Genomic DNA, 27,120 nt, shown 5'->3' with positions numbered 1-27,120 from the left:
CTGTAGTTATGTTGTATATATGCTTATAACGAATTACGGTTATAACGAACTGAGATTAGTAGTCCCTTTGAGTTCGTTATAACCGTAGTTTACTGTATAAATATACTGCCGGACAAACGAATGTATACACCAATGTTTGATGGTGGCTAAATTGAAACAAACAAGAAATGGTTATTCGATGTTGATGTTTTTGATACAGGTATAACAGTTGTGTATTGCACCCTAATTTGCAGTTTTCAGCCTTGTAACGTTTTGATAACGTCTGTATGGTTTTTGTCAAATCCAATTTCCAAGAGCATACAACGTTTTGCACGGCAGTTATGTTGTTATATACAAAGGTCGCCTAGAGTCTCTAGATTGGCATATGCACACCTCGTTCTAACTCCGACGTCACTGACCTTTTTATAGAAAAACGACAACCAGCCAAGCAGATAATGGGAAAATGTATCAGCCTTAAATGATGCTGTAAGTAGTTGAAGAACAAAGTGTGTAATGTGAAACCTGACCTATTGTTCATTTGATGTGATTATGACGTCGTAAACAGTACGTCATATCGTACTTTCTGAACAATGAATGAATGTGACGTTACATATTTGCAACTAAAGTACAAACTGTACAAATATCGGGGCCTTATAGCACTCCATCTCTCTACTAACATGGTGAAACACTAGTATCTAACATGCAAAAAGGGTAATTAAAACACAAATGCATAAAGTTACTTAATATTTTCCCAATATCTTGGTTCCTATAATTTGAAACTGCCTGTGTTCCACGTTAGATCCGACAGATGTCCGCTGATTGGGCTGCTGGCCTCCAACATAGATGTTCATCGCACCTACAAAGAAGATGGAAATGGACAAAGTCACATTATACAGTATGTATGTGCACGAAGACCTCCGGAACACGTACAAGTGTTTAAATGGTTGACCGTGGCAAGTATGTAATGTTAATATATACACTTGGATGGGTACTTTACTCCTGACACCAGGTGTTATAAGCAATCATAAAGCAAAAGGTAGGCAAGTTATCAAGTCAATATTTCCAAATGGTTAAAAGGAAAAAGATATATAAATTGTCCAAGAAAAGGTTTGAAAAAGATTGTGCTTCTGACTGTTGAAACAAACGAAACCACAAAAAATGCACTGTTGCAAGCTGGTTTTTTTTCTTGTCAAATAAATCTGGTTTGGCTCATGGTTTTAGCTAACAAAATATATGGTTTTGCAGATGTAGCTTAAAAAGGCGAGTGTTGAAACATACACCCCAGCTCTTGTCTTATGTAAGTACTTAACTTAATTATCATTCTTAACTGTAGGAGAAATATACATGTTTACCAGGTTTTGGGTACCATGTATTGCCAAATATTTAAGGCGTTTGGTGAAAACACATAAACTGACGTCCAGAAGAATATTTACCACTTTAAAAAGGAAATTACAAATATTGAGATGCAACAGTTCAAGTTGTATCAATGCAAAACATATCGTCCAAACACAACAATGCTCTATGCAGAAAGTGATACAAGTCAATCGCACGTCTTTTTGTTGCGAAGAAGTGGAAAACACGTGCCGCTTGGGCAGCCGAAACTAAACGTGCAATAATGGAATACAATAATGCAACGTCTGACACCCAAACAAGACGAGCGGGACCTGGGTTTGATGCAGATGGGAGCCACCCATGCCCATATTGCTAGAATTGGTTGCTCCAGTGTTGCTGTAACTGATGCAACGTTACAGACAGACCGGGAAGACATCAGACGGACGAAAAACAGGCAGACCCAGGGTAACTACACCCAATTTAGACCGGTACTGGAGCAATTTGCATCACCGGAATCGATTCCTGACAGACGTCATCAGCGACGAATACCTTAGCGCATATGGTTAGTCTACAGACAGTGGCCAAGCGACTCAGGGCTCTAGGAATTAGGGCTTACAGACCTTACAGATGACAGTTATTGACAGCGAAGCATCTTCGTGAGAGATTGAGATGGGCCGCGAGTGTACGTCGTTACTAGCGACGTGACTGGCAGAGGGTCGTCGATGAAAGCCGATTCTGTCGATTTCTGCCGATTTTGAGCTGATAGAAGACAGCAAATTGACCGCCCAGGGCGAAGAACGAACAGCGGCATGTTGCGTTCAGGAGGTCGTGACGTATGGTGGAGGGGGTGTTATGGTGTGGGGAGGAATTTGTGGGCAGGAGAGACCACTGGTCATCGTTATCGGAAATTTGACATCTCAGCATTACGTGGATGACATTCTTCGTCCGATTACTACCCTTTCTACAACAGCTACCACGTGGTGTCCTTTATCTGCATGACAACGCCAGACCCCATACAGCCCGAATTGAACAGAACTTCCTTGCATCCAACAACGTCAACGTGTTTCATGCTCCCTAGACATGTGCCCCATAGAACACCTCTGGGACGTCATTGATCGTCATGTTCGACAGAGACACATACTCCAGCCAACCAACAAGAACTGATCCCGTCCCTCCATGCCGATTGCCGACGCATCCCACATCTCGTCATCGTCATCTGTGCCCCGGAGATGTTTTGCGTGTCTTGTAGCAGGGGTGGTCATATACGGTATTAATGTGACGTGTCATTGAACTTGATTGATTTTAGATGTGTGTGCCAACTGTCCATTAAGCTAGAAGCTTGTTTTTCCTACCCCATCTCAATTCGGACTACTGTCATGTCAATATCGGATGCTGTATGACTGTCACAACTACTACTGTCACTACTTGTACCGCCACCGCCACCGCCACCGCCACCGCCACCACCATAACTACTACTTCTGCTTCTGCTTCAGGTGGACATACGATGACCTACCTGGAAGAACCACCCATTCCTCGTCATCTGTCCACACAGCCATGTTCTTGGGATCCAGTGTAAACTCATAGACAGCTGACCCGTTTGAAATTATGAATCTCCTGGTAAAACCGACCAACTGAATTCTGGGAACAGGAAGTGACGTATTTTGCCAGGACATGTACACTTGTGACACCTGGAAGAGAAACTATAAGATAGATCCATGTTTATCAGAAGTATGAGATAGATGGTTCATACAAAAAGTCAAAAGAAGTTTATTTACAAAAAGGCCCCCGGCCCATATACAAGAAAGAGTTACGCGTGTAGATACAATCATATATGTTACACATTGGGATATACACGTTGTTTGATTAATTCATTTCTTTTGGCAAATGCATGCTTAATATAAAGAGAAAGATTTAATATATTTGATTCGTTCTTTGTCGTCAGCATAACTACAAAGGCGTTTATCGGTGACATTGCTATTAAATAATCTTTTATATATTTCTTTCGGAGATCATTGTAAAATGGACAGACAAACACAAAATGAATTTCATTTTCTATCTCTAGATTACACAATGGACAAATTATTTCATTCTTTCAATGTACAGTTTTCTTCCTTCATTTACAAATATGTCTAGCAAACCAAGTCGATATTTAATTAACTGTTTTCTTAAGTTTTCCGTAGTGAATACTGATATATATATTTCTGGTTGAAGTAAAGTTTTGAAAATTTTATAATATTCATAACGTGAACTATCCTCTTAAGTGGAGTGCCATTCTTGGTAGAACATATTTATAGACCGATTCCGAAATTCATTAAGAAACATGTTTACATTTCCAACTGACTCCCAAAGATTTCTTATATGCGATGTCCAAGTATTCTTTCCCGTGTTATCTAAATGTAGAAGCATGTTATAAGCTAATTTGGGGAGACGTTGTTCATGCATATGAAGAATTTTAAACCAGTATTTTAAACATCTGATCTGAGAGTTAATATATAATATGTATCTACCACATTCAACATAAACCATGCAATTTGGTGCAGAAGATCCGACACAAAGAAACGTTTTACATGCTAATAAGTGAACCTTCTCTAAACAGTCATAACGTTGAAATCCCCATACTTCAGAACCATACAATAAAATTGGTTGTATCTGGGTATCAAAAAGCTTAAAGAAGATATTAGGTGACATCGATCCCACTTTATGAGCAATAGACATTACACTTATTAAAGCTTTCTTTGCACGCAAAGACAAGTCAAGGGCAGATTTTTTCCAATTCATTGTGTGTGAGAACCAGATTCCTAAATATGATTTATATGATAAAGATTTCAAATAACAAATTAGCACTAGTGACCTGCTGTGATTATTATTCTCATAAATAGGAAACGTTTCTGATGAAAAAGAACATTTTGACGGACAGGTTACATATACTTCTTGGGCGTTGTGAACAATTAAAAGGATGTCATCTGCAGATAATCCCAATTCCAACTATGAAATAGTCCACAATAATTATCCTAGATTCATAGTTTGTCAACAAGCTATTATATCTGTGTGGCGGTTCATATTCGTAGTTGTCGTTGATGCAATTTGTGACAGTTCGTGTAATTCCGGAGCCATGTCACGGAAAGAGACGAGTAGCAGCGGAAAAATGCTTGCAGTCATGGACGGAGGTATGAACGGAACTGGGATCAGTTGAGTGAGTGAGTGAGTTGGGTTTAACGCCCCTTTTAACAGTATTCAAGTTATATGACGGCGTGCCAGCTTAATGTGGGAGGAAAGCCCGAAGTGATGCAGGTCTCAGACGTTTACCACTTCGGTGAAACCAACGAGCACGGGTATGGTGCTGACAAACCTATAAAGATATTCGGGGCGAACCGGGATTCGAACCCACAATCATAGGTTTCTGGCGTGCCCAAGGGACGCAACTCTGCACAGCGAATCGCGGCGCCTTAGACGACTGGGCCACCCTTGCCCCCCTGAGATCAGTTGAGTAAGGTTAATTAATGTGAGATGTAAATATTTCTCATACTAAAGTAATGGTTCAGATAATGCACAACTAATCATGAACAATCTCAACTTCTGACGCCGACTTATCTGTGCATCAGTGATGGGACACTGACCTCATCAGCCTCATATGACCCTTTATCATGCCTCAAAGTAAAACTGACCAATCAGAGAGCAGAACTACGAACCCCACATGAACCCGTATACCGTCTGTACAAATTCAAGATGGTTGTCACTGACCTAATATAAGACCGAATACCGTCAGTAACAGCCATTTTGAATTTTCCAACACCCACCTCATATATTTCACAAAGAAATTCTGTACAGAAATTCGTTATTCGACACTGTTTTGTGTTTGAATGTCATTAATTGTGATGTGTGAAGCCCATTTCCGGTGTCCCCCGCCGTGGAATTGCTGGAATATTTCTATAAGCGGCGTAAAACCGCACTCACTCACTCACTCACTCATTAATTGTGATGTGCAAAGACATTATTTTTCATACGGCAACTAAAGACACCTAACTAATAGTGTTGAAGAGGTAAACTGACCTAATCAGCGTCATGTGATCCCGTGTTCCAGACAGTCACCTCATCTTTGTGTATACTCTACGTAAACTGACCTCATCAGCGTCATATGACCCGGTGTTGTAGACAGTCACCTAATCTTTGTGTATACTCTATGTAAACTGACCTCATCAGCGTCATATGGCCCGGTGTTGTAGAGAGTCACCTAATCTTTGTGTATACTCTACGTAAACTGACCTCATCAGCGTCATATGGGCCGGTGTTGTAGAGAGTCACCTCATCTTTGTGTATACTCTATGTAAACTGACCTCATCAGCGTCATATGACCCGGTGTTGTAGACGGTCACCTCATCTTTGTGTATACTCTACGTAAACTGACCTCATCAGCGTCATATGGGCCGGTGTTGTAGAGAGTCACCTCATCTTTGTGTATACTCTATGTAAACTGACCTCATCAGCGTCATATGACCCGGTGTTCTAGACAGTCACCTCATCTTTGTGTATACTCTATGTAAACTGACCTCATCAGCGTCATATGACCCGGTGTTGTAGACAGTGACGCTACACCACAACCCCTCCCCGGCCATAACGGTGATGTCGCAGGTAAAGTCAGCATATCTGAACGTCGTGTACGACAGGCCGTAGCCGTAGGGGAAGGCAGGCTCTCCATCAAAGTACCAGTATGTCCGCCCAGCCATGGAGTAGTTCACCATGGGCGGAATCTGCAAGGGGAGATGTCGACATCCTTCAAATATTAATTGTGTTCTCAAACTCACCAATGACGCTACGGAGGTTGACGTGTATGAAAGGTAATTTGTTTACAGTGAATTATTATTTAGAAATAAATATCACTGAATGAAGAAACAGAGTAATATTTTTCAACTGAACCTGATTATCGCTGCTCGGCCACGTGTAGGGAAGTCTGGCTGCGGGTACTGACCCAACCCCGGCGTTTGTCAGAGAAGCAAAGATAGCATCGCCCGCCGCCTGGGCCGGGTAGAAGCATTCTAATATGGCAACAACACGTTGGTTCTCCACCCCCCATCCGATGTGGACTGGTCCGCCATTGAAGAGGAGCAAGACGACCGGCTTGTCAGCTTCAATATGATCATTTAATGCATTGGTATCACGCGCAGAAACGTGACCAGTTATATGATAAAAGATAGTCATTCTGACGTTGTAAACTGGTTTCTTTCTGATTTCATGACCAAAATTATTTTTCTTTTGTTATTCAGAAACATGCTATTGAAATAGATGAATACAGTAAACTACGGCTATAACGAACTCAAAGGGACCACTTATTTTATTTTGTTTTATCCGTAGTTATAAACATACAGTAAACTACGGTTATAACGAACTCAAAGGGACTACTAATTTTAGTTCGTTATAACCGTAATTCGTTATAAGCATATATACAACATAACTACAACATATAGTCGGGACTAAAAAGTAAGTTCGTTATATCCGTTAGTTCGTTATAAGCGTGTTCGTTATAACCGTAGTTTACTGTATATACAGCATATAAGCAGCATATGGACGGGACCCCAAAACAGTTCGTTTATCAGTCAGTTCAGTACAAGGGTGTTCGTTATAAACGTAGTTTACTGTAGTTCTATTTGAATGAAATTTAGTTTTTCAGGTTTTTTTTATACAACTATTCGCAATTTAATATGAAACAAATGATCGTATGTGAATACAAGGTGGATATACGTTTTGTGATTGGTACAGATATCATTGCCACAGTACATCTTCATCAGTGTTCAATGATATCGATATTGGTGGAGATGTTGGTACAGGTTTAGACGCTAAATGGCAACGTTGGTAAATGTTGACGTAGATATATGTAGATGTACATGTTGACGTAGACTATGCAGATGTAGCTACAGGGGATGTTGGTGACGATGTCGATGTTTACGGTGATGATGATGTACATGTCATTGTCAGATAAGTTGGTGCTGGCGTCAACATTGATGTCGATGCAGTGCATGTCGATGACAAAGTATCTAGAGAATGAATGATCAATCCAACACGACAGTGTTTGTCGTTCACAATGATGTAGGTGATTGAGCTGCTGTAGATGGTGTCGATGATGTCTCACTTTTGCCAACGACGTCCTGAAGAAGCTGCAGCTGCTGTCCCGGCAGGGAGATGTTGTGTCTGTCGTGTCCTTCTGACTCTACAGCTGGACCTGTAGGATATATACCCCATTGTTATGTCAGACATGGAGAGTAGGTTTGTTGTTAAACGCCGCACCCCTCACTTTTCTAGCCCTATACGGCAGCCTGTGAATAATCGAGTGATTGATATGAAGAAACGACCCACGCCGTAGAAAGGGGAAGGGGGGGGGGGGGGGGGGGGGGGGGGGGGGGGGGGGGGGCGGGGCATCTTCCCCAGGCAAGGGAGTTAACTGACTGTAAGAGTCCAATTTCCACCTTTGCCGAACTTATCTGGAATTTCTGGGCTCGATTGTAGCGTCACCAGTGGCTATTACGAATTATGTCGATAATCAAAATGTAAACTGACGGGCAAAAGAAACTATACCAAAGTATTTTTTATTTAAAAAATATCAAATCAGCACTGAACTGGAGTTTTCATTGTCAAACAAAATTGCATGAAGGCAGCTTCATCATTACTGAATTTAAAAAAATCCTGCTTCTTCCCGAATATGGACCTTATCGAGCTTTTTTCATTCAAAATGGGATGCACGTGCATCACGACAAAAATGGCTCGGAGCGGTATAAAATCCGCCAATCTGTTTGTTTTACACCACAATCGTACCGACCACAACAGCTGACATGCCGAGACTGACTCTACGCAATCGTTTCGTCACTGTGACGTCATCGGCAGCCACAGCCTTACATCATGTGGTCAGCAGAAGGACAGTTGCCAGGCGTCTTCGACAACACGGTATTCGTGCCTACCGGCCCTTTCGCGGGATGACCTTGAGCCGTCGTGACCGACGTAACCGCTTCCATTGGGCAAGAATGGTACAGCGGTGGCAAAACAGGAACTGGCAACGAATTCTATTCTCTAATGAGAGCAGGTTCCAGTTGTATCGAGCTGATGGCCGTGTGCGTGTGTATCGTTGGAGAGGAGAGAGAACAGCCCAATGTTGTGTTCAGGAGACCGTGCCATTCGGTAGTGGAAGCGTCATGGTATGGGGTGGGATTTACAGGGACCGTACAACAGACCTGGTTGTCCTTGACCGTAATTTAAATGCTCAAGTCTACATCGACCATGTATTGCGTCCTGTGATGCTTCCCTTCCTCCAGAGGAATCCCAGAGTAATCTTCCAACAGGACAACGCTCGCTCCCACACCGCCAGGATCACCAGAGACTTCCTAACTGCAAATAATGTAAACCTTTAGCAATGGCCAGTAAGATCGCCTGACTTACTGGCCATTGACACCCATTGAGCACTTGTGGGACTATCTGGACAGACAAATAAGGGAAAGAAATCCCCCTCCGCCAAGTCGTCAAACGTTGATTCAGCCACCGTTGGAAGAATGGCGACCCATCCCTAATGACGTCATCAGGGATCTTGTAAACTCCGTGCGGCGACGTGTCCAAGCCTGTATTCAGAGCAATGGAGGCCATACAAGATACTGACAGTAATGCATTTGTCAGAAAAATGCGTTTTCTGTTTTCGTTCAGATGATTTGTTTATTTTGCAAATTGACATTTACCCCCTGTGTCATCCCTTCCCTGATATTGAAGTTCCTGTAAATGCCACCTTTGTGGAATTTGAATCAGAACATTGTCAGATAAATTTTCTTTCCAACTCGCAACACTTTATTTTTGTGATATATTTGATAATGTTGTCAACACCAAATCAATGTTGGTATAGTTTCTTTTGCCCGTCAGTTTATATTGTTATAAATCGGCGCTTACTTCGCGCAGTGCATCAAATCACGTGAGCACCTTGAATAAATTAATGAATGATCTGTTGACGCCGAGGTAGCGGTACACATGCTTTGAAAATCCTGCAGTCTACCGAAATCTGCATGGCAGTTTACGAACGGGATGTCGATTTCGTTCGTTGAGCTCTTTTGATTGACAATGCGTAGACTCGTATTCCAGCCAAAATATAATTCCAGCCTAGTTCTGCAAGGGTGGAAACTGAACTTGTACAGCCAGTCAACTCCCTTGCCTCGGGAAGATGCGTCGGGGTAGGATGACAAACAAACAAACAAACAAACAAACAAACAAACAAAAAATAAACAAAAACATTTAGTTTTCAGCCTGCACTCAAACAAATATTCCCTGTACAGTAAACTAAGGCTATAACGAAATCAAAGGGACTACTGATTTTAGTTCGTTATAACCGTAATTCGTTATAAGCATATATACAGCATAACTACAGCATATAGTCGGGACTAAAAAGTAATTTCGATATATCCGTTAGTTCGTTATAACCGTAGTTTACTGTATATACAGCATATAAGCAGCATATGGACGCGACTAAAAAGTTAGTTCGTTATAACCGTAGTTTACTATATATACATTGACTTCATAGGAATTTTCATTTTTATGTTTGCTCTATTGTTATCAAATTATGTTCCGTTTCAGAATCCCAGATCAACTTCTTCATCCATCCAGTCAACACTATCTCACATGTCACCCCACGTGTCATCAATGTAACATGTCAAGTTGATGATGCTGGGATCAGTAACCGCAGAACAACGTTTGAGCAATGTTGTTCTGGAGCCGTCATTGACTGTGCAGAGCTGAGACCCCAGGACATGACGTGCTGCTGCGGAGTTCTCACCTGTTCCTAGACACACGAACACCACGTCAGCTCCTTGCAGCGCCTTAACCACATCCGTCTTGCTGTAGTCCGTGCAGAAGGTGCTGGAGCAGCCGGCAGCGTGGGTGGCCGTAGTGCCCAGTCTGACCAGTCCGGACAGGGGGGAGGTGATATAGCGGGGGTCGGGACTTGGGGCGTAGTCACCAAACACCTGCTGGCTGTCATTTGCCATGGGGCCTACCACCTGAAGAGAGTCGTGTTGGTTCGTCTTAAAAAGGGTCACGGATGGCCAAGTAGTCGAAGGCGCCGCAATTAGCTGTGCAGAGTTGCGTCCCTTGGGCACGCCAGAAAGCTGTGATTGTGGGTTAGAATCCCGGTTCACCCCGATTGCCATACCCGTGCTCGTGGGTTTCACCATAGTGGTGAAGTCTAAGACCTACATCACTTCGGGCTTTCCTCCCACATGAAGCTGACACGCCGTGATATAACTGGAATACTGTTAAAAGCGGTGTTAAACCCAACTCACACATTTACTCACTCACTCGTAGTGAACGTTAAGAAGTCTCATTCTCCTTAAAACTGCCTTGCATCTGTAATAGGGGGCACGGGTGGCCCAGTCGTCTAAGGCGCCGCGATTCGCTGTGCAGAGTTGCGTCCCTTGGGCACGCCAGAAACCTATGATTGTGGGTTCGAATCTCGGTTCGCCCCGATTATGTTTCTAGGTTTGTCGCACCATACCCGTGCTCGTGGGTTTCACCGAAGTGCTAAACGTCTGAGACTTACATCACTTCGGGCTTTCCTCCCACATTAAGCTGACACGCCGTAATATAACTGGAATACTGTTAAAAGCGGCGTTAAACCCAATTCACTCACTCACTCTATCTGTAATAGGGAATGCACAGAATCTTACAATTTCACATTCAGAACGATGGTATGCAGAAGTAAAATTTCAAATGTTAAAACTTTGGATACCAAAAACATAAAAATGCTTTTGGAAATATGTGAGACCTATCCTAATCCTCCTAAACCTCGGAACACTTCGAAATTTAAAATGAGTTGAAATATGAAAAATATGTTTCTAAACCATCTGGCCAGGATAAATGATTGGAGAATTATCAGTTACTTTCGCCTTTGAGTATAAATGAGGGAAATACAAGCACTGAGTGAGTGAGTGAGTGATTGAGTTCGGTTTAACGCCGCTTTTAACAGTATTTCAGTTATATCACGGCGTGTCAGCTTAATGTGGGAGAAAAGCCCGAAGTGATGCAGGTCTCAGACGTTTACCACTTCGGTGAAACCCACGAGCACGGGTATGGTGATGACAAACCTAGAAACATAATCGGGGTGAACCAGGATTCGAACCCACAATCATAGGTTTCTGGCGTACCCAAGGGACACAACTCTGCACGGCTCCTTAGACGACTGGGCTACCCGTGCCCCTACAAGCACTGAAATCCTCTCTTCTTTAACCTCAATGAACATAAAGTCCACATAAAAAATACAAGCACATGTAGCAATGTTCATCATAAGATACTTAAAAAAGATATATTGCTCCAATATCGGATTAATCAACAAAAACGAGTATCGAATAAAGTGCTGCGTAACCTACTCTACTCGAGTAAACTCTATATGTTATCTTATATGGGCTATATAATGATGGACCAGAGTTTATATATGGTGCATGTGATCGAGTATCGTGTAAAATGTTAGGCTGCATTTTAAATATTTTATGTGTCCCATCCATCAAAGGTAGAGTGGCGGGTCCCGTAAACTTTTATAGAGGTTTCTGATGGTGGTGTTTGGTGGTCGATCCGTAAAACGTAGCATTAAAAGGTGAAGCTTAACATGTCGGCTCCAGGTGCATCTATTCTATGTAATTATTGATTGGCCAATTAGTGTAGCTGTATAGTCGTAATGCTACGGGCTGAAATAGGTTTGTGCTGGTGATGTTTCTACGGTGGCCCGTAAGGGACATGGAGTCTGTTTTTCAATATTTTGATGTTTCACTTACTTTTATCGTAACCTTTTGCAAATTAACACAATTTGTCACACAAATATGTGATAAATCATGTATAAAAACAACCGAAAACATGGAAAATATACTTTCAAGTAGCTATTGAGTCGCTGAAATGTGAAGCGAAAATGTCCAAAACTAAAATGAAAATACAGAAAACTATTTCCAACGCGGTGATAATTTTCCCACCGCCGTGGGAATAGTTTTCTGTATTTTCATTTTAGTTTTTGACATTTTCGCTTTTGTTTTTGACATTTTCATTTTAGTTTTTGACATTTTCGTTTCACTTTTCAGCGATTCAATATCTTCTTTACACATGCTTTATCACATATTTGTAAGAAAAATCGTGTTAATTTGCAAAAGGTTACGATAAAAGTAAGTGAAATATCAAAATATGGAAAAACAGACTCCATGTCCCTTATGGGCCACCGTACGTTTCAGACTGAACACTTATCTCATTCTCATACAGTCCACACACTGGGATAGATCTCACTACAATAAAACCATTGAGCGGTTATTTCACCAACGACCTATAGCTAAGTGTAGGCGTTGTGTGCGGGACACGCCAATTAGAATTCTTGAATTTGCAAAACCTGATATGTTTAAAATATGAGCCTAAATGATTTTTTTAAAAAGCATCTTGCTTTTAAAAAGCATCTTGCAGCAATGCATTTTTTGTGGCAGACAAAAACATTTTCAACACTCTGAGTGATAATGCTCTGTTCCAAACATTTCTTATTTGTTGTTTAACGCCGCACTCAGCAATATTTCAGCTATGTGACGTCGGTCCGTAAATAATCGAGTCTGGACCAGACAATCCAGTGATTGACATCATGAGCATCAATCCACGTAATTGGGATACGATGACATACATCCACCAAGTCAGCGAGCCTGACCACCCGATCCCGTTAGTCGCCTTTTACGACAATCATAGTCACCTTTTACGGCAAGCATGGGTTGCTGAAGACCTATTCTACCCCGAACCGTCACGGGTCCCTTTCTACAGATCCAACCGAGAGTCCCCCTGTAACTCACAGCAATGTGGTTATAACGTGTCTTGATAGGTAAAAAGCTGTTGGTATTTTTCAGCAGGACGAAACTCTTGGTGGCTGCCTCTACAGCCAGCTGTCGGTGTGTGGAGCTCAGCACGACGTCATCAATGTCAAGGTAGTTGTAAGGGTTCATCTCCCGGGGGTCGAACTCTCCGAGTCTGAGTCTGGTGTAGAGGAGGGGTTTCATCTGCTCCCGGACCAAGGCTTTGGTGACCTTGTTCTGATGTATGGCATCAACTGAAGGTACATGCAAGATGTTATGCGTTTCAACAAAGATTATTGCCTGGATCAAGTGCAATTAGGGCGGTCGGGTAGCCTAGTGGTTAAAGCGTTCGCTCGTCACGCCGACGACCCGGGTTCGATTCCCGACGTGGGTACAATGTGTGAAGCCCATTTCTGGTGTCCCCCGCCGTGATATTGCTGGAATATTGCAAAAAGCGGCGTAAAACCATACTCACCCATTCACTCAAGTGCAATTATGATTTCATACTTTTAATTTCGTCTTAAGTGAATCGTTATATGACAAGATTCCACTTGATATAATATCACAGTTTATCATCCTCTATTACATTAACACATGCCATGAGTGAGTGAGTGTGTTGTGTTTAGCGCCGATGTTAACAGTATTCCTGTTTTATCACGGCGTGTAAGTTTCATGTGGGAGGAAATCCGACGTGCAGCAAGATTGGGACGTTTACCACTTCGGTGAAACCCACGAGCACGGGTATGGTGCTGACAAACCTAGAAACATAATCGGGACGAAACGGAATTCGAACCCACAATCATAGGTTTCTGGCGTACCTAAGGGACGCAACTCTGCACATAGACGACTGGGCTACCAGTGCCTCCTCATATGTCATGACGTCACGTTTTTAGTGTAGTGATACTGGTGCATCAGTATCCTTGTTGTAAACGTCACACAATATTCCAGCTATAAGACGGTGGCCTGTAAATATTCGAGATTGGTCCAGATAATCGAGTGATTGATATTATGAGTATCGAGCTACGCCATCTAAATGCGATGGCACGTAGTGTACAAATTCATCGCACCTGACCTTCCGGAGTTGCAATTGAAGGATTGCTGGAAACCTATTATAAATGGAAACCCCCGGGGCTGTTATATATATTCCCGTACAATGTGACACAATGCATATTTACCACCGCTACTGATACTCACTGATGGAGTCGTAGACTCTCGTGTCACCCCCCTGCACCTCGAGGCCACACCCAGCGTTCAGACAGCCAGCGGCGGCATCGACGGTGTTGTTGAAGTAGTGCTGCTCCGTGATGCTGGTAAGTAGAGCGCCAGCATCTGAAGCCACGTACCCGGTGAAGTTCCACTCCCCCCTCAGGATGTCCGTCAGCAGCTTCTTGTTGGCGCAGGCGGGGACACCATTGATGCTAGGTGGAGAAACGTATTTAGTATTTTTCTTTTAATTGTTGATTTAACGGCTTCAAAAATAATACACGCCCAGTGAGAAATGCTGAGGTGATGTAAACGATTGAAGAGTGCTTTAAAAGCAGTAGCATTGCAGTGACGTGTTTCGCGTCGATGCACACGATCCTGTTCTAAGATGGGAACCTGTGTTGTCACGTGACTTGGGAGCGTACATAGGACTGACGCCCCCGGGCTTCCTGCTACTAAAGAACTAGATGTTGTTATCAATTTAATGCATTTGGTGAAACTGAAGTTTTGTATACATGTAACGAAGACAATATACTCACCGTCAAAAGAAACACGAATATCATGTTGGTTAATAGGTGAAGAAGTATGCATTTTCAAGAGATGTACCATTTTTCTCGTGCAGTTTTAAGAGTGTAAACTTTGAAAATCACGTACACTATTGCGTGATAAGACACTGTGGTAACACTTGACTGATTGTTAGTTTTGTCATTAATTGGTACACATTGGAAACTTCTCTTCTTAACATGCATACTTCTCATGTTTCTATGGTTCACGTATCTTTTGGCAGAGAGTATATTAACTATTTCATTGGTGTAGACAATAAAATTTGGCTTTGCAGACAAAACTATGGGACTCGCACCCCAGCAACCAGGCAGGGCGATGCCACGCCTAGCAACCAGGCAGGGCGACGCCACGCCCAGTATCCAGGCAGGGCGACGCCACGCCCAGCAAACAGGCAGGGCGACGCCACGTCCAGCAACCAGGCAGGGCGACGCCACGTCCAGCAACCAGGCAGGGCGACGCCACGCCCAGCAACCAGGCAGGGCGACGCCACGTCCAGCAACCAGGCAGGGCGACGCCACGCCCAGCAACCAGGCAGGGCGACGCCACGCCCAGCAACAAGGCAGGGCGACGCCACGCCCAGCAACAAGGCAGGGCGACGCCACGTCCAGCAACCAGGCAGGGCGACGCCACGTCCAGCAACCAGGCAGGGCGACGCCACGCCCAGCATCCAGGCAGGGCGACGCCACGCCCAGCAACAAGGCAGGGCGACGCCACGTCCAGCAACCAGGCAGGGCGACGCCACGCCCAGCAACCAGGCAGGGCGACGCCACGCCCAGCAACCAGGCAGGGCGACGCCACGCCCAGCAACCAGGCAGGGCGACGCCACGCCCAGCATCCAGGCAGGGCGACGCCACGCCCAGCAACAAGGCAGGGCGACGCCACGTCCAGCAACCAGGCAGGGCGACGCCACGCCCAGCAACCAGGCAGGGCGACGCCACGCCCAGCAACAAGGCAGGGCGACGCCACGTCCAGCAACCAGGCAGGGCGACGCCACGCCCAGCAACCAGGCAGGGCGACGCCACGTCCAGCAACCAGGCAGGGCGACGCCACGCCCAGCAACCAGGCAGGGCGACGCCACGCCCAGCAACAAGGCAGGGCGACGCCACGCCCAGCAACCAGGCAGGGCGACGCCACGCCCAGCAACCAGGCAGGGCGACGCCACGCCCAGCAACAAGGCAGGGCGACGCCACGTCCAGCAACCAGGCAGGGCGACGCCACGCCCAGCAACCAGGCAGGGCGACGCCACGTCCAGCAACCAGGCAGGGCGACGCCACGCCCAGCAACCAGGCAGGGCGACGCCACGCCCAGCAACAAGGCAGGGCGACGCCACGCCCAGCAACCAGGCAGGGCGACGCCACGCCCAGCTACACGATCGAAAAGCACGATAATAAAGCAAAATTTTAACGCAGGATTAATATAAAAAACGTAGCTAGTTTTGATATTATAGTGCTCTTACAGGTTATATGCGCAGTGTAGGCCGAATGATCCTGCTTCTGCGCATTTCCGGAAGGGAGGCAGGAAGTAGCTTCTCCAGTCTCGTTCTGAAACCTGCATGCAGCACGTTAGTTACAATCTCCTCATCAATCAGTCACGGTTGTTATGGATACAGTATACTAAGTGTACCAAGCTCCTTCCCAGGACGTGACACCTTCGTTACACTCTCGGTAACATCGCTCCCATCAGTGTGGGCGCCGCCATTACAAGAATCTTGAACTTTGCCCTCAAACCCCAAATGTAGTAACATTTATACTTTTGTTTATGTCTTTGTGAATGCCTTTAAGTGAATTTTAAAAAGGTTTACGACTGACCATATTTCCCATATGAAGTTACCTTTTCGTTTGTTTGATCAAATTGGTTCGAGACTGCAGACGAACGGAAAACCACTTAACTTCCCCGTTACCCTATATAAATTACATGATAGTTGAAATAAAATAGAAAGTCAAATTGACAAAAAAGAAGAAAATAATTAAGCTGGGGTAAGAGTATTCGGCGTCGCGGCCTGGAGAGCGGAAGATCGGTGGTTTGATCCGCGGCCGCGCCATACCAAGGACGTTAAAAGATGATTCATGTTGTCACCCTGCCTGGTGCTCGGCAATAAGGGACTAAAACAAGGACTGGTTGCCTCGAAGTATAAAGTGTGGTGTCGATGTTACTTTACGACATGCCATTTCAGTGGGCTTGCACTGTACATCTGGCATAAATCCGCACTAGTAAAACACATACACACACACACACTCACATGCACACACACACACGCACACGCATACACACAAACGCACGCACACACAAACACACGCACGCGCACACTCACACACTCTCTCACACTCACACATGCACACACGCACACACACACCGCACACGCATACACACACGCGCACGCATACAGACGCACACACACGCACGCACACACAAACACACGCACGCGCACACTCACACACACTCTCTCACACACACACACACACACACACACACACATGAAGACACACACACACACACACACACACACACACACACACACACACACACACACACACACACACACACACACACACACACACACACACGCCTGCACGTACGCACGCTCAACACACACACGCACGAACACACACGCACGAACACACATACGCACACATGCACGCACACACTCACCCCCACACACACTCACGCGAATGGTGTAATAGGAAATTCATTTGGACAAGTTACCATCAATGTGCAGTAAATATGTAAAATTGCAATTGCAATACGAAATAGATAAAGTAATACTGTATAATAATAATCTAAATTGCAACAGACCACTTGTACCAATACAAATTCTTTATATTGTTTCAATAGGCTGTTTTAAGTACTGTGGTAAACAGAGTTGACAAGACCTCAGGGAAGGTCTGTGAAGTGTACAAGATACAGCCAATTCTATCTGTAGTATTGGATGAAGATAGATAACTGATCACACCTTTGCATCAAAGTCGTGTCTGCTGACGGGCCAGTCTTCAGGACCTGCGGACACGTCAAAATGTTTGCAGGCGGAAGCAGTCCTGACATAGCGTGGGTGGTTGCCATGGAGACCCTTCACGTGATGGTACCCCATCTCACCCGCATGGTAGGGGTCTTCACTCAGCGTCTCCTGAAAATCTTCTACGTTTGTAATGAGGCACATCTATCACGATCTGTAGGCATGTTAGATGAGTACAGTTGTAATGTGAGGAGTGAGTGAGTGACACCGGATACTCCCGAGCACGATGTCATACCGAGTCTTGACAAGACACAACCGAGCACGATGTCACGCCGAGTCTTGACAAGACACTCCCGAGCTCGATGTCACACCGAGTCTTGACAAGACGCACCCGAGCACGATGTCACATCGAGTCTTGACAAGACACAACCGAGCACGATGTCACACCGAGTCTTGACAAGACACACCCGAGCACGATGTCACACCGAGTCTTGACAAGACACTCCCGAGCACGATGTCACACCGAGTCTTGACAAGACACACCCGAGCACGATGTCACATCGAGCCTGGAACAGACACACCGAGCACGATGTCACACCGAGTCTTGACCAGACACACCCGAGCACGATGTCACACCGAGCCTGGAACAGACACTCCCGAGCACGATGTCACACCGAGTCTTGACCAGACACACCCGAGCACGATGTCACACCGAGCCTGGAACAGACACTCCTGAGCACGATGTCACACCGAGTCTTGACAAGACACACCCGAGCACGATGTCACACCGAGTCTTGACAAGACACTCCCGAGCACGATGTCACACCGAGTCTTGACAAGACACACCCGAGCACGATGTCACACCGAGTCTTGACAAGACACAACCGAGCACGATGTCACACCGAGTCTTGACAAGACACACCCGAGCACGATGTCACACCGAGTCTTGACAAGACACTCCCGAGCACGATGTCACACCGAGTCTTGACAAGACACAACCGAGCACGATGTCACACCGAGTCTTGACAAGACACAACCGAGCACGATGTCACATCGAACCTGGAATAGACACACCGAGCACGATGTCTCACCGAGCCTGGAACAGACACTCCCGAGCACGATGTCACGCCGAGCCTGGAACAGACACTCCTGAGCACGATGTCACACCGAGCCTGGAACAGACACACCGAGCACGATGTCACACCGAGCCTGGAACAGACACACCGAGCACGATGTCACACCGAGCCTCGAACAGACACACCCGAGCACGATGGGGCACCGAGAACAATGGGGAGTCGGACAACTTGGTACTTGGGGTGCAAGGGTGACATTTCGAAAGCGAGGTCCGCATATTTGCCATGTTTTTCATCAATCTTGTCAATCACATTAGTGTCAAAGGGGACAGAAAATTCAATGACATAAATGATTTTATTGGATTTATCAAAAAGGACAAGATAATGTTTGTTGGCCTGGATACGTCAAAGGCTGTAAACGGGCCTATTCCAAAGACTTTTGTATTTATCATTTTCCATGACGCCCTCCACATATTCCGGGTCGTACCACGGTAATAAAATGATCGAGCTACACCATCATGTCGTTTAAGATACTGTGTTTGTGTCAAAGCTGGGCATCCACTGACAATGTGTTGGACAGTCTCATGAAATGTATTGCATAATCTACATTTCATCTACATCTACTTACAGGCCCCCTTCCCCAGCGAGGGTCTCTGTAGAGGTCCATGTTGGGATTCCAGCAGCTGAGAGCCTTGTGGATGCCCATGGACCCCATCTTCACGAAGTAGTTGTAGTAGGCCCGAACCTCAGTACTGCTTGCCTCCGCCACTCGGTAGATCAGGTCTTTGCTGAAGGGTGGGCGTAGATACATGTATGTGGCGGACGTCAGATGTTAGTGTTGAAGAATCACGTCACTGAATTATCACATCAACTGCTACTTTTAAACAAAGATGCTCTGTTCTTGTTAATATATTTTACATTCCAATACATAAGTCATGGTCAAAATCTGTGCAATGGAGGACGACATGTACAAGTGAACCAATCATAATTTATTCACCAGACATACGATGCTATGTGGGCCTCTGAAGGGACTACGCTGATTTGTTGTTACAGTAAGCTACATTTATAGCGAACACGCTTATACCGAACTAACGGGTATTACGAACTGTTTTTGGTCCCGTTCATTTGCTGAAAAAGGCTCTAATGTGCCTATAACGAACTGCGGTTATATCGAACTACAATTAGTGGTCTCTTTTAGTTCGTTATAAACGTAGTTTAATGTACATGGTATTAATGGCCATCTCAATCATAAAGCGACAGTGTCTAGGTTTTACATATGATATTAATGGTCATCTCAATCACACAGCCACAGTGTCTAGGTTTTACATATGTTATTAATGGTCATCTCAATCACACAGCGACAGTGTCTAGGTTTTACATATGGTATTAATGGTCACTCTAATCACACAGCGACAGTGTCTAGGTTTTACATATGATATTAATGGTCATCTCAATCACACAGCCACAGTGTCTAGGTTTTACATATGATATTAATGGTCATCTCAATCACACAGCCACAGTGTCTAGGTTTTACATATGTTATTAATGGTCATCTCAATCACACAGCGACAGTGTCTAGGTTTTACATATGGTATAAATGGTCACTCTAATCACACAGCGACAGTGTCTAGGTTTTACATATGATATTAATGGTCATCTCAATCACACAGCGACAGTGTCTAGGTTTTACAATGTTATTAATGGTCATCTCAATCACACAGCGACAGTGTCTAGGTTTTACATATGTTATTAATGGTCATCTCTAATCACACAGCGACAGTGTCTAGGTTTTACATATGATATTAATGGTCATCTCAATCACACAGCCACAGTGTCTAGGTTTTACATATGTTATTAATGGTCATCTCAATCACGCAGCGACAGTGTCTAGGTTTTACATATGGTATTAATGGTCATCTCAATCACACAGCCACAGTGTCTAGGTTTTACATATGTTATTAATGGTCATCTCAATCACACAGCGACAGTGTCTAGGTTTTACATATGGTGTTAGTGGTCACTCTAATCACACAGCGACAGTGTCTAGGTTTTACATATGATTTTAATGGTCACTCTAATCACACAGCGACAGTGTCTAGGTTTTACATATGGTATTAATGGTCATCTCAATCACAAAGCCACAGTGTCTAGGTTTTACATATGGTATTAATGGTCATCTCAATCACACAGCGACAGTGTCTAGGTTTTACATATGGTGTTAGTGGTCACTCTAATCACACAGCGACAGTGTCTAGGTTTTACATATGGTATTAATGGTCACTCTAATCACACAGCGACAGTGTCTAGGTTTTACATATGGTATTAATGGTCACTCTAATCACACAGCGACAGTGTCTAGGTTTTACATATGATATTAATGGTCACTCTAATCACACAGCGACAGTGTCTAGGTTTTACATATACTATTAATGGTCACTCTAATCACACAGCGACAGTGTCTAGGTTTTACATATGGTATTTATGGTCACTCTAATCACACAGCGACAGTGTCTAGGTTTTACATACGATATTAATGGTCACTCTAATCACACAGCGACAGTGTCTAGGTTTTACATATGGTATTAATGGTCACTCTAATCACACAGCGACAGTGTCTAGGTTTTACATATGTTATTAATGGTCCTCTCAATCACACAGCGACAGTGTCTAGGTTTAACATATGGTATTAAAGGTCATCCTAATCACACAGCGACAGTGTCTAGGTTTAACATATGGTATTAATGGTCATCTCAATCACACAGCCACAGTGTCTAAGTTTTACATATTGTATTAATGGTCATCTCAATCACAGCGACAGTGTCTAGGTTTTACATTATTATAGTAATAATGGCCATCCGAATCACACAGCAACAGTGTCTAGGTTTTACATATGGTATTAATGGTCACCCTAATCACACAACCACAGTGCCTAGCTTTTGCACATGATATTAATAGTCATTCTAATCACAGCGACAGTGTACAGGTTTCACATTTAGTGTTAATGGTCACACTATTAACACGACGACAGTGTCTAGGTTTTACATATGATAATAATGGTCATCCTAATCACACAGCGACAGTGTCTAGGTTTTACATATGGTATTAAAGGTCATCCTAAACACACAGCGACAGTGTCTAGGTTTTACATATTGTATTAATGGTCATCCTAATCACAGCGACAGTGTCCAGGGTTCACATATAGTGTTAATGGTCACACAGTTCACACGACGACAGTGTCTAGGTTTTGTGCCTGGTATTAATAGTCCTACCGTGAGGTATTGTGATGGGGACCTGGGAAGTTTTATGAATAGATAATCTGTTAACGAAAATGCTCGAAATTATTTATTTGTAATAATGTGGGCAGTCCGATGAGACAAAGAGGACCTTGTATTCAGACTCTGTAATCGCGTGTCATCCGACCTTGGTGACGTATGACGTTCATGATGCTTTTACTCACTGCTGTACCCGGGCCATTACCGTATTCAACGTAATAAGCGCTCTAATACGCTCCCATGGCGATATTTGCTAAGATATTGGCTAGTGAACAATCCAAATTCCTTCCGATTGATCAATGTACACAAGACGTATTTGTTCGTGTATAATACGCACTCGTGTGTTATATGCACCCTTAATTATGGGCAATTAAATTCTGGAAAAATATATGTGTCGTGTATAATACACAGGACTTTTCTTTTGTATCATTTCAGGTTGTCTGCATAAACCACGGAATTTACGATCTTTCAACTGTTTTTTTTCACCAAAATTTTATTCTAATAAGATATTGATTTTGTTTGGTGTTTGCACTCATTCACTCACTTACTTCTGAGACCGACATTACGTCGGGCTCTTGTGCCGCCTCAAGCTGACATCTTCGATATGAAGACCTTCAACCAAACTCATGGACCCACTGACCCACTGACTCACTCTCTCACTGACCCACATGACAAAGCAGATATTGATATATTGACATTGAGATAATGTTTTAATTTGAAGGTGACACGATATGCGACTTTTCTGTTGAATGAGGGGCGGTCGGGTAGCCTAGTGGTTAAAGCGTTAGCTCGTCACGCCGAAGACCCGGGTTCGATTCCCGACATGGGTACAATGTGTGAAGCCCATTTCTGGTGTCCCCCGCCGTGATATTGCTGGAATATTGCTAAAAGCGGCGTAAAGCCAAACTCACTCACTCACTCTGTTGAATGAGAGGCAGGTCACATGACCGCGAAACTGACGTTCGAATCAACGTATCAACGACATAATTTGACGTTCATACGTGTTTCACGACACTGTATTCTTGAAAAGACCTAAACACAGATTGACTGCTTCAACGTTCCTCTCTTAGTCAATTTTATTGTCTACAACATACCGCAGAGGTTTTTCCGATGTTCATACAGTCTGGCCCTCACTCTATGAAGATTCATGCTCCAATGAAATCACACAAAGTGAAAGTAAATTCTTAAGTAGTCCAAGCTTACAATGGCGTGCACCTTAACTCTTACTTCAATGACGTCACGCTATTATTCCATGAAGTAATTGTGACGTCATTGATCAAGTTACAAATATTATTTCCATTTCTTACTTCAGCGCTGGCAATTAAGACTTTCAGTGTTCATAATAGAGTGTAATATTCATATTATAATATTTCCTCGGTCCAATTTTACAACACATTACATAAACATGTTTCTTAATATCCAATGGTCGGTCGCTTACACGACTGAAACAACTATGAACTCCACGGTTACAGCTGCACAATAAACCCTGGAACATCATGTAACATCATGTAACATCATGTAACATCATGCAGCATCTACACAACCACACGGTTACATATCCATATACTAGTATACTAGGACTACAGCCAAACTGACTAAACAGCTAAACAACTTTACCATGTAACATCATGTAACATCTACACAACCACACGGTAACATATCCATATACTAGTTTACTAGGATTACAGCCAAACTGACTAAACAACTAAACAACTTTACCATGTAACATCATGTAACATCGTGTAACAACAACACAACACGGCCACGGTCTACATACCAGTGTACTAGAATTACAGCCAAACTGACAGTATGTGTGACAGGCTCAAAATACATCACATGTTCACCGGACAAGATGAAAGTCCTGAAAAAACATTGTTTGGCTCGATCCGAGTGTTCGTCTTTAAGGGGTCATCGAGAAACAATCTGCGTCTTACAAAAGTCCCACCCCCACCATAAAAAGTGAAAAAAAAAGAAGAAAAAAAAAGAAGAGCCCATCCCCCATACGGCAAAGACTGACAAAAAGTGAACGGGATTATGTTTTCTGAAAGTATGAAATTCACTCACTCAAAGGATGCTCCAATGCCAATGGCCTGGGGGAAGGCCGTAGAGTTCTGTCCGACATCCCCCCGACCACAGTTGGTCCACCAAGAGTATTCCCCAATGCCTAATCTGCTGATTGGTGGGGTAGCTCCCTGACCACTGGCCAGCTGGGCCTGAATCTCCTGGATGGTCAGTCTCCCCACCACATCCTCCACACGCACCTGCCAGGGGAGGGAGGCGTTACGGAAGGGGATGTCGGATGATGTCCATGAGACGAGAGTTGACAGAAAGATCACACAGGCAAAACGTTCCATCGCGAATAGCTGACCAAGTCTCCGATAGTGTGAAAAGGTAAAATTGAATCACGTGATATTTGGAGATATGTTTAATGTCATGTTATGAACTGTCTGTGAATGTATCATCTGGATACATTCCAAAAAAATATAGAGGCTGTGTAACGATTGGCGTAGATTAAAATAATATTTTTAATGTTTCGTTATCATGTCCAGAATACATTTTCTCCTTACCACGCATGTCCTAATACTGGTCCAGCGTCTACAGGACATGATAGACTGTAGACGCTGGATTATACACTGTAGACGCTAGATTCTAGACGGTAAGCGGTAGGCACTACACGGCACACGGTAGATGCTTAGTAGTGAACTTGATCCTAACACAAGCAAAACGTCCAAAGCATAATGCCATATGTTTATAGCTGTTAAGACAATCAGTGTGTCTGTTGCAGGGAGGTCGGCTTTATTCCGTTGTTACGGTTATTTATTACTTGACCGTGAAGAGATCACCCGTTTAATAAACATACAGCTGTATTACACGTTGTGTAATACCAAAACGCGTGCTTATGTACTCTCGGAACACGTTTCACGAACAAATATTGAAAGCTCTCAACATCCCTTGGCTTATTCATCGACATTGCGTGTGGAGACGATAGATCACTGAGAGGAGCTTATGCACACTCGATGCCCTAAGCAACCTTGTTGCTAGGTTGACGTCACATGGCATTGTTTCGCCGTAGGATTGCAACAAAATTCAACAAATTACGTCATCGGGTATTGTGACGTGATTGTAAACTTTGAGGTGCAAGGCCCCGTTCCACAAGGCGATCGTACGGTAGCGCAACGACAGTCGTTGGTCTAAAGTAAAGTATATGAGTTGCGTTAACCTTAACCCTACGATAATTTTGTGGAGCGGACGCCTGAATTCTAAAGGTGGACCGTTGGATGGTATTAAATTCATACGTTTCAACTTTTGACGTATTTGAAGTATAACTGTGTTAACTCAGTTGGATTATGCCGTGGATCGTGAAGGTGTCAGCCTATTCACACTCAGCAGTATAATTCTAAAAACGTTATAAATGGCCAGTAATAAATAAAATACTAAACTCGCTCCCGTGTAAAACCAATTTTATGAAACTCGTGAATAGCTCGTCAGATACCAGAACTATTCACTCGTTTCATAAAATTGGTATTACACGGGAGCTCGTTTAGTATTCTATATTTATCCCATTATGTATGGGAATTCAGGGGCAGAATACACATGCATGTCACAAACACTTTACAGATGAGGATTTAGTGTTCACAAATGGGACTGTGGAATGCCTTGTTTTTTCATCATGAGTCTTGACACGCTCCACAAGAGGATCATCAGACAAACAAATGTGTGCAAAAGTGAACAAAACAATTTTATCGTGAAGAGTGAGTGAGTGAGTATGGGTTTACGCCGCTTTTAGCAATATTCCAGCAATATCACGGCGGGGGGCACCAGAAATGGGCTTCACACATTGTACCCATGTCGGGAATCAAACCCGGGTCTTCGGCGTGACGAGCTAACGCTTTAACCACTAGGCTACCCGACCGCCACCAATCGTGAAGAGCCCCAACGTTAATCAAAACACGCCCTCCCATAATGATTGGTAAATATAAGCGATTGAGGGAAGAGTGGGTGGAGGGTGGTGGAATGTATTGTCTGCCATGATTCTTCTTGTGAGGGGTCAGTACCCTGGATTTTAGCATTCTGTTTCACTTTCAGGCCAGCCAACCTAATCCAAGCGGACTCTTCAGGGCTGCCGATCTTCTCAACACACTGCACATAAACTCGATGCAGTGGTCGTTCAGAGTCTGGGCCGATATGATTTGCCACTTCGCTTGGTTGACACTAATTTCTGTACCGCCCAGCAGTGCAGAATCATCAACAAAATCAACAATATAACATAACCATTATTATTAATCAATATTGTGTAATGAGTCATTGGTGTACATACATAACAGTGATACTAATATCTCTACATATATATGCAGTGGTTTAATCCACCAATGACAATTTCTCAATAACGTTCAGGAATTTCATTCGACAATCTCCTCCCCCATGAATATTCACAAACATGTAAATACCACATACGTTATAACACGCTATTGATCAGTGCTGTAGATGATTCATGGACGACCCTAAGCGCCTCTGTGAGTACAGGCATTGTGTTGATCACAGAGAAGATACTGTACACGGTTCTGTGTTGACAGCATCTGCCGTAAAGATCCACCTGGCCAATCAACGTCCCAATGGAACCAATAACGTCATCAGCTTAGCGCCGTAATCGTCGATGGAAGTCAAGACTCTTAGCCTACCGTGTATCCTACATATTTCGTTCGACTCGTGGATGGTATTGACGCGTACTTATGCAACTTCATACAGACTGACTTGAGATATAATTGTTCTTAAAATTTAGCATATTTGGCCTGTCGGGGACAATTCGTACATGCAGTTTTCACCAAAGTGGCGTATCTCCTACATTATGCTAAAAAAACTATTCTATAGAAAAAAACCGTTCGGGAGCACCACTTTCATTTATTCGTGTGGATTCGGGGAGTGTC

General features: G+C 43.9%; 1 protein-coding gene across 1 annotated transcript; it reads right to left on the bottom strand.

The window, feature by feature from the left end:
• Positions 1–592: 592 nt before the first annotated feature.
• LOC124115198 (probable beta-D-xylosidase 2) lies at positions 593–24,604 on the bottom strand. The gene is made up of 12 exons (XM_046476113.2): positions 24,260–24,604; positions 19,552–19,711; positions 17,851–18,021; positions 16,357–16,448; positions 14,328–14,551; positions 13,134–13,387; positions 10,106–10,328; positions 7,436–7,525; positions 6,226–6,434; positions 5,859–6,059; positions 2,825–2,999; positions 593–835 (listed from the first exon to the last, which is right to left on the bottom strand). Exons 1-12 carry the CDS (start codon positions 24,547–24,549, stop codon positions 720–722), a joined length of 2,205 nt encoding a protein of 734 aa, XP_046332069.2. The 5' UTR covers positions 24,550–24,604; the 3' UTR covers positions 593–719.
• Between the last annotated feature and the right edge of the window lie 2,516 nt (positions 24,605–27,120).

This window comes from Haliotis rufescens, unplaced genomic scaffold (assembly GCF_023055435.1).
Source record: "Haliotis rufescens isolate VD_foot unplaced genomic scaffold, xgHalRufe1.0.p SCAF_86, whole genome shotgun sequence".
Lineage (NCBI taxonomy): Eukaryota > Metazoa > Mollusca > Gastropoda > Lepetellida > Haliotidae > Haliotis > Haliotis rufescens.
Note: the sequence above shows the minus strand (reverse complement) of the source record. Positions and strands in the feature narration are given on the sequence as shown.

Excerpts from the sequence above, each read along its gene's own strand:
- LOC124115198 (XM_046476113.2), bottom strand. The coding sequence starts at position 24,549 with ATGGAACGTTTTGCCTGTGTGATCTTTCTGTCAACTCTCGTCTCATGG. Across the intron at positions 18,022-19,551 it reads CTCGCTGGGGAAGGGGGCCT|GAGACGCTGAGTGAAGACCC; the intron begins GTAAGTAGATGT and ends GAAGATTTTCAG. Across the intron at positions 836-2,824 it reads GGAATGGGTGGTTCTTCCAG|GTGCGATGAACATCTATGTT; the intron begins GTAGGTCATCGT and ends TCTTCTTTGTAG.